Source organism: Vombatus ursinus, unplaced genomic scaffold (genome assembly GCF_900497805.2).
Source record: "Vombatus ursinus unplaced genomic scaffold, bare-nosed wombat genome assembly UNPS02013079.1, whole genome shotgun sequence".
Classification (NCBI taxonomy): Eukaryota; Metazoa; Chordata; class Mammalia; order Diprotodontia; family Vombatidae; genus Vombatus; species Vombatus ursinus.
The window spans coordinates 3992-12941 of record NW_020952857.1 but is presented as its reverse complement, the minus strand read 5'-3'; the positions used below and the strand labels follow the sequence as shown (position 1 = coordinate 12941).

The 8950-nt window shown below is 50.9% G+C and overlaps 1 protein-coding gene across 1 annotated transcript; it reads right to left on the bottom strand.

Moving 5' to 3' along the window:
* Positions 1-120: 120 nt before the first annotated feature.
* On the bottom strand, positions 121-8734 carry LOC114040405 (SH2 domain-containing protein 3C-like; the record flags this gene model as incomplete). The annotated part of the gene is made up of 5 exons (XM_027858500.1): positions 121-245; positions 1740-2188; positions 3400-3528; positions 7991-8030; positions 8703-8734. Coding segments are annotated over 5 exons (775 nt in total), but the record flags the coding sequence as incomplete, so codon positions are not given.
* Between the last annotated feature and the right edge of the window lie 216 nt (positions 8735-8950).

Here is an 8950-nt window from a genome sequence, read left to right as displayed (position 1 = left end):
CACACACACACACACACACACACACACACACACACACAGATAACAATTCGCAGTTGGAGGCCCAGAGAGGCTATTGGTAGCCAGCCCTCCCTTCCCTCTTCCCTTCCTGCAGGGCCATACCAGTGCTATAGGCTGGTGATCCAGGGCTCTCAGAGATGGGAGACATGGGGGAGTGCAGGTCTGGGATCTGGTCCATGCTGAGGGCACAGTTGCGGATGGTATCACGGTGAGGAGGCAGAGACACACTGCAGACCAGAGAAGAGCAGAGTACATCCCCTCAGCTCAGTACCTGTCTCACCTGGGTACCCTCCACTATTGGCTATCCCCACTTGTTGTCCTCTTGTCCTGGGCCCCTCCATTACTCTGCCCGACCTTCCCTACCCTGCCTCCATTTTCTGTTCCCCAGCCTTCCAGTCCAGGTTTCCTAACCCTAGAATGTCTTCCCTTCCCTACATCCCCCTCCTCTATCCTACGAAGTCTGGACTGATCATTCTGAACATTGGAGGTTTGAGGTCAGGAGGATGGTTCATTCAGAGACCAGTGAAACCAAGAAGCATGTCTGCAACTGATTCTCCCCCTCCTCAGCAGAGAGCCCCTTTCTAGGATCAGGCTGCAAGGTTTCTCCCTGATCATGTGCCTCAGTGTCTACTCCTCAGAGTGAAACCTAGTTGACATAATCCCATTATCCCTCCCTCTCTTCCTTTCACTTAACCCTTCACCCACAGAACCTCTCTCTCTCTGAAACTGGCCCAGATAACATAGAGTTTTTAACCCCTGGGTTTGGGATATCTGTCTGGCTCTCTTTGGAGAACAAAACCAGAGCCCTTCCCAGGGGAGGTACACAGTGAAGAGACCAAATGCACCATCTATGCCACCTGCTTCAGAGTGGACAGACCTCAATCCATTCCTTTGGAACAGAGAGGGCTGAGAAGCTGGCAGGGATGATGAGGAAGGTAAAGGGTGGTGTCCCAGCTCTGAGCTCCCGGAGCCCATCAGGGCCTCCATGCTCTCTAACACCTGGCTTCATTGCATGCATTGTGGTTCTTGGCACAGGTTTCAGCCTTTGATTCCAGGCCACAAGCATTTCTGCTGCTGCCCACCCAGGATTGATCCAGGCTCAAGCAGCACCAGGCCCTTTCCAACATTCTCAGGCCCAGGATGAAAGTAGGTACCTCCTCGCCCAGGGGGCACAGAGAGGAAATGACCCAGGAGTGGCTTTCTCTCATTCATGTCATGGGCTAAGTCCCAATGGGTAAGGATTCTGGGGTTCTATGATAAACTATAGAAAGGTCTTTGAGAAGAGACCAAGAAAACATATTGGGGAAGAAAAAGGGGGTCCTAGGATCCAGGTGCCTGGGTCCTATCCACAATAAAGCCTTCTAGAAGAAAGTTATGTCAGTGCCCAGTGTCCTGGGCACTGTTATCCCCTTCCTTGGGGGAAATGGGAGTGTGCACACACTCATGGTGAAGACCCTACTTCCTTCTCCTAGCTCTACCACCAGGTGATATAGGGTATTGAGAAATCAAGGAGAATCTCATCTTAGCTCAGTAAGGTCTAGGCGGACAAGGATCCTCTCTTCCTCCCCTCAAAAGAACAAGGTAGGCACACCGGTGGGTAGCATAGAGCCACTGAACATAGAATGCCAAGGCTGAAAGGGACCTCAGATATCATCAACTGCTACATTTTACAGAGGGAGAAACTGAGAGGAAAGAGAAGTGATTTGCTGCAGGCCCGTTACCTGGTGGGGCAGCCCTCGCCCCTGGTTATCTTGTCTGCTGTCAGCCCATCGGTCATGGTGACACTCCTCCTCTTCATGTGGCCTCCCTTCTGGCTGGAGGGGCTGGCGGGGCCCCCAGATTTGCTGTGACCAAGCCCATAACTGGCCTCCAGGTAACGCAGGGGGAAGGTACGGTTGATGGGACAGTAAATAATGGCTCCACTCTGCTCGGACACAGCCTTGCGGCTTCCTACGTAATAGCGGACCAATGCAGGTACATGGTCAAAGCTCTCTTGTTCAAAGAGGTATTGGATATGGGTATAGTTCTCACTGGCCTTCACCATAACCTTGTTGACCTTGAAGTGCAGGGGCTGGTTGTGCCAGCGACAGGTGAGGACATAGTCACCAAGGCTAGTTAGTGAGTCACGGATGAGGAAGTCACCATTCCGTTGAACCAAGCTCTCTGAGACCTGTGGAGAAACGTATTCAGAACCTGGAACTTGGGAAAAGGGAAGAGAGGAGAGAAGGGCAGGGTCATGTCGATATCAAGACCCAAGGTACAAGGGGCAGAGGAAGTTTACACTCAGAGCCAAGTATCTGGGTGAGCAGGAGAAGCGAGAAAGTCAGACACGTCCACACTCATGTCATCGTAATCAACATTATTGTCACCACCGCCACCACCATCATCACTACTACAGTTCCTATATCACCAGCATCACTAAATCATTATCATTGCCACCATCCTCATTATCACTTCTATCAGTCACTTTACCACCTTCACTTCTCCATCATCAGCCTTCTTATCATTACCTCCATAAGTATGCTTGTCACTATTGTTATCACCATCGCCATCACCAGCGTTACCACCATTGCCGCTGTCCAACCCCATTATTATACCACTATGATTGCCAACATTGTTATCACCATCATCACCACCAATGACTGTCACCACCACCAAGCAGTGTTTGAGCGCTTCCCTGGAGGGGGCACTCTATATAAAGCAACTGTTTGACTCTTGCTCACACAAACCTCACTCTGCCTCCATGGAGGTTTTCTTCCCACACTAGGAAGTCTACACAGATTATACTATTGAATTGTATTTTTCAAGTCCGTGAGCAAGCTCTATCTTGTGAGTGTGATATATACAGTGGGCTGGGACCGGGGCTGGAACAGAAGGCTGGGAGGTAGGAGCATCAGTTACAGAAAGCCTAGCTCCTTCCTCTCTCAGGAAGAGGATCCAGAGATTCTTAAGCCTTTGGAAATACTGGATTACTAAGGCTCTTCCTGCCTCTAGCCACCATCTAGAAAGCCAATAATACCCAAGTCATGAATGAAATTTCCCAGCTCTGCCACTCACTACCTGTGTAATCATGGTCATTTTTGCTCTCTGGGCCTCAATCCCTCATCTTTAAAATGAAGAGGTTGGATGGCATTTGAGATCCCTTCCAACCCTAGGTCTAAAGTCCTAGGAACCTATGACCCCAGGCTGTGGGAAAGTCCACACTAACCCTGTCCTTCCACACAGCTTGGACAATCACCACACTCCAACTTTCATCTCTTCCCCTGCATCCAGGCAGATGCAAATGTGAGAACCATTTTTAAATCACCAGAAGCTAGGCTCATCTGGACACAGCTCACTGAGAACCAGAGCCAGGCCCCAGGCATTTGGGCCCCCACTCACCTCTCGGGGAATGCGGCCATGGTACCAGGCATGGCTTCGGAGGTCAGTGCTACTCAGTTTGAGCTCCTCCTCCAGTTCTTTGTGAAGTTTTTCCGGAGAAGAATCCAATATGTACTTCTCCTTTGAGAACTGGGAAAAGAAAGACAGGGGGTGTTAGCCACAGATTGGGAATTCCTCACATCCTCCTATCTGATCCCTTTGCAAATGGCTTCCCCCATCCCTGGAGGCACTGAGGCCCAGTGTCTGGAAGGTGATTTCCCCAATAATAAGGAGAATCCCTCGCTTGTCTCTGGAAAGAGCTTTCCCATCCAGAAGGTCATCCTAGGTTGTAGGCGGGGCAGAAATGAGGATTCACATTTACCAGATGATAAAGCAGAGGCCCAGAGAAAGAAAGGGATTTCCCAAGGTCACATGGAGAGTTAGTGGGAGAGCCAGGATTTTCCAAAACCAGAGCTCCTGACTGTAAGCCAACCCTCTTCCCACTACATCTCTATGCCTTTTCTTTCTCTCCAGTCATTACAATTTGACACCTGATGCCCTGGTCCTCCCTCCTCCCTCTTTTCCTGCCACAGGTGTGAACTTCGACAAGTTATTCTTGGCTTTTCCATTCCCAGTGGGCTGGAGGCTGACGGAATCCTGGAGAGACCTAGGGCCTGGGAGAATAGCACCAGGAGGGAGGGAGATGAGGGGTTGCTATTTCCCTTATCAGGACAGGACAGGAAGAAAAGCAGTTGCCTTGACTTAGCTTGGGGGGAGGATGCAAGAGAAATTTGTATCTTGAAATCTTCCCCTGTCCAGCCTCTATCTTGGTCATTGCTTTAAGCAACTCCATTCCAAAATTCAAGACCCAGAGAGCTAAGGGAGACAACGTGTTTCAGTGCAAATGAGCTTTTGACAGGGTCTGTTCTACAGATGGGCTGTATCACCTTATGTCACGGCTCCACTCTGAATCTTAGCTTGTCCCAGCTCTGACATTCTGAGTGAAGAGTTTGAAGACAGACAGATCCAGCCCATGCAAACTACAGCTGAAAAGATCCCCCTAAAGCTTAGGGTAGGGGGACACCTGAGCCCCTATCACCTCCTTGTCATTAGGGGTCCTTACATTAAACCCAGAGGGTTTATGCCCCTAGAGTCTAGGGGAGGAGGGGATGCTGGAGAGCGGATGGATAGAAGAGAGTCCCCGGTGCTGCATCCGCTCTCTGCCCTGTCATTGGCCAGAGATGATCTCACTGCTTCCCAGCTTGCTGGTGTGTGATTGGTTGAGGCCTCAGGGATGCTGTTGTCAGCTGGATGGGGGCCAGTCATTCATGCAGGGCTCAGGGATGAGCGTGTGTGAGAGAGAGGGGGAAACAGGGAAAGGGAGAAATGATCAGCTCTCTGTCTCCCTGAAAGAGGCTGGAGCCTAGATGGTAAAGTGAAGGGAAGATGGCAAAGCAATGACTGGGGGTGTGTGACTAGTCTCCTCCTGTCTAGCCCCCTTTTCCCACTTGATTTCTCTTTTAACCCTTCCCGTGCCTCAGTTTCCCAACCCTATGGAAGCCTAACACATCCAAGATTGATGCTCATCCAGGGAGACTGAGGTCCTCCCCCTCCCCTGGCTCCTTGGCTCTTGGTTAACTCTTTCAATGCCAGGATCTAGTCCCATACCTGCACTAGCCAGGCCGGGTTCTGAGATCCCTGCCTCAGATGTGACAGTGCCTGCTGGGGCAACAGTCCAAACCCAACCCCTACTCCTACCCCAGGCAATTCTCCAAAGGGCAGGTAAGTGGTTTGCACTTAAGCACCAGCCCAGTCCCAAGTCCCAAAGCTTTTCCTCACCAACCCTCCTGCCCCCAGCATGGCCACAGAACAGAAACCAGAGATCAGAGTCCCCTGGATACAATGAGAACAATCCCCTTCTTCCCCACTGTACTCTCTTTCCCCAAGTTTGAAGAGGCTCAGAGCTCCAGATTGGCTGTAGAGGGGAAGGGGCTGTGGTAGAAGGGAACTCCTTCGGGGCATCAAGGGCCACTCGGCAGGAGACAGTGACCCCATTGCCTCCCTCTGACCCATAGAGCTCTAGCTCCGCAGAATGAGCTGGCACCGGGGGAGGCACAGACCAATGTCCTGAAACCAGAATTGGAGATGCGGCTGCTCCCTCCAGATCCTCCACCTACAGGGGAAGGGGGTGGGGGAGGCAGAAGGAATGGAGGGTGTTCCCCCTGTCACCCACAAGTGACAAGGACATTGAGCTTGGTGATGGGGGTCAGTGAGAGAACAGCACCCTCTCCTTTCTGGGTGGGGGCAGGTCCCCCCTTTCCCTCACCTTGCGGCAGACCAGCCAGCCCCGCAGTAGGTTCACCCACCCACCCACCCCCTTACACACCAAGTGGGCAGCACCCATTTGTCTCTTCTGACCCCAAACATGAAGCCAATAGGCAAGAGGGGTCCCCTATTAGCCACAAGCCCCACAACACATAAGAATGACATGGTCCCCTGCCTACCGCCGCTGTCCCCTTATAGAAACAACCCTGAGGTGTCCTCGGCTCAGCTGCCTCGGCTCCTAAACAACTGGCCCCTGGTCCAGGATATTACTCCACCTGACCCTTTGAAGCCCTGAGGCAAAGGGCATCCTCTTGCCTCCCTCCCACCAGCCCTCGACCCCTCACCTGCACGAAGGAGCCCCGGTAGAAGCAGCATGCCGCCGCTGACAGGGCACTCCACAGGCTGCAGCGCTCCGTCATCGCTGGCCGCTCTGGGCTCGGGGCCCGGGGGCAGCAGGAGCCCAAGGACTCACTTGGGGTTAGCAAGGTGGTAGGGGGCTGGCGCACTGAGAGGGGCTGAGCTGGGCTGGGACCAGGGCTGGGGCCACCAGCAGCCGCTCAGCTTGGGTCCGTGCCTCTTCCTCAATTACCTCATCTCCTTGTTAGGGGAGGAGCAGGGAGGTGGGGGGAGGGAGGGAGGGGCGGGGAGACCCCACCCCCCTAGCCAGCCAGGGAGAGGGGAGGGGGCTATTGTTCCTCCCTCAGCCTGCCTCCAGACTCGCCCCCTCCTCCCTCTCCTCTCTTACATCCCCTTTCCTTTTTCTCCTTCCCGGAGTGCTGGCCAGCTCCATCCCGGGTCTCCTAGGCTCTGCAGTAGGAAGGTCTGAGATAGAAAGGGTCATGTCCCTAGGACGAATTACCATGTGGGGAGGGATCTGGGGGAGCTGACGAGAGAACCCCCTGAGAGAACTTTATAGTGGGGTCTTGAAGGGAGAACGGGCTAAGGGTATTTCGTGCTCTATTGGGGGGGGGGGGGGGAGGCGCTAAAGATTCCCCTACATAAACATACTCCTGGCCCTGAACATCTTATTGAAGGAGTGAGTTCAGAATCAATCAACTGTAATGAATTTAAAAAAAAAATCCTATTTGCATTAAAAGAATAAATTAAGGGACTCTTTGCCTTACAAAGGGACTCACAATAGGCCTTCTATACAGAATTTTAGAATATTAGAAGCATAGAGTTTTAGAATTCCAGAACTAAGTAGAGGTCACTTAGTTAACCTCCCTTTTAGTGTGATTTTTATTTTTATTATTGTTAATAATAATAATTTCATTTGAGCTTCCTCTCAGTGCAGTAACCCTTCAATGACAAGTGATGTTTGACAGAAGTTACAGTGAAAAGAATGTTGGATTTGGAGTCAGTCAGTCAATAAACATTTATTAAGCACCTACTATATTCTAGACACAGTGCTAAGTGCTAGGGATACAAACAAACAAACAAACAAGAAAAAAAAACCAGTCCCTGCTGTCAAAGGACTAAGTCAAAGAGTCTGGGATTCATATCCTGCCATTTCACTGCCCCTGTGACCTTGGGCAAGTCATTTGCCCTCCTTTAGACCTCATTTTCCCCATCTGTAAAAATGATGGGGTTTGACTAGAAGATATCTAAAGTCACTTCCAGCTTCAAACCTATGATCCCATTACCTTCAGTACTACCCAGTGAGGCGGCCCATTTCCACTGCTGGACAGCTCTAAATTGTCCTTCCCTCTACTGAGCTGAAATCTGCCTCCCTGTAACTTCTGCCTTGGTTTTCTTCTGCCCTCTGTTTTCTCTCCCATGTGATAAAGCCATCTCCCTCTTCCAGATTATTGCTCATATGTCATCCAGACTCTTCATCATCCTGTCATCTCTCCTCCTTCAATTCATCTTGAGTATAAGAAACAGTTGGCAGGTGGTGAAAGGAGCTAACAAGGCTGGAAGTCAGGAGATCTGGGTTCCAATCTCAGCTCTGAGATTTCATAAATGCGTCATAAATCTAGAGTCAGAAGGGACTCAGAGATCAACTTGTCTAACAACCCCCACTTTATATATCAGAAAACTGAGGCCCAGTGAGCTTAAGGTCATACAGGGAATGTCAGAGGCCTGATTGGACTCTAGGGCTGGTGTTCTATGTTCCCATTGTTCTGTGGTTCTATGTGTTTTCAAGTCTTCTCTGAGGCAGCACACTGGAAAGGGGTAACCCACTACTCTAAGACCTGTACAACTTCCTCAAACTCAGCCCTACTACTAGCCCCTTCCTCCCTTTCAGATGATGGAAAAAGGGAAAGAAAGACAATGGAGTACTCACCTTCACATAGTCCCCTCCTGACTCCAGACCACTCTGGACACTGCAAAGAACAGAAGAAAGTGAGTGCTCCCAACCATCACCATGTGCATCCCCCCAGACTCCACCAAGCTCTCCCAGGTGGAGGACCCCTCTGAAGCATATTGCTTTGCACATAGTAGGCACTTAATAACCGCTTGTTGATTGAAGGATTGGTGGGCAAGGAGAGGGGCTAAGGATGCTAAGGGCTAAGATGTCTCCCTCTATAGCCGGGACTATATCTGGGCTAAAAGGTACTAAACAGATACATTCTGAACCTTTCTCAGTAACCTCTCTTGAAACAGGGGTGTAATGGCACCAAGCTGGGTGTCAAGACACCTGGGTGCTAGTCCTACCTTTGTGATGACTCTAAAATCTCATGATTCTATGCACATGCTATGACCTTGGGCAAGTCTTCATCCTTTTCTGGACCTAGTCCCCTTTCCTCTCATATAAATTGAGGGAGATGGCCTGGTTCATAGCTACATTCCCTTTCTGTTCCATCATTTAATGATTCAAGTTAGCACTCCCCACCATGAGCAGCAGCAGGAAGTGCTTCCCAACTTTTGACCCCAATTCTTCATCCTATAGTTTAGCCACAGACAGCCATCTAAGGTAGACAGAGGAACGCTCTGCATGGTTCCAAATCCTCTCTGGAGGGTATATGGCAGGGAGATAGAATGAAGCATTCCCTTACCTCTCCAACACCACCCTGTTTTTCCCGGGTGAGGCAGTTCATCCTACAGTTTCCGGCCATTCAGGTCCGGATATCCTTCCACTTCTGGGAACAGGGAGGGCCTGGGACATTGGGATCGAACAAGTGTTTCCTCTGGCTTTTCCTGCCTAGGTTCCTCCCACCTAGGGCCTGGTGGCTCAAGGGCAAAGCCCTGGGGAGTTCAAGAAGGCAGAAGGGCAGACAGGGCCAAGAAACAGTTGTTGAGTCTG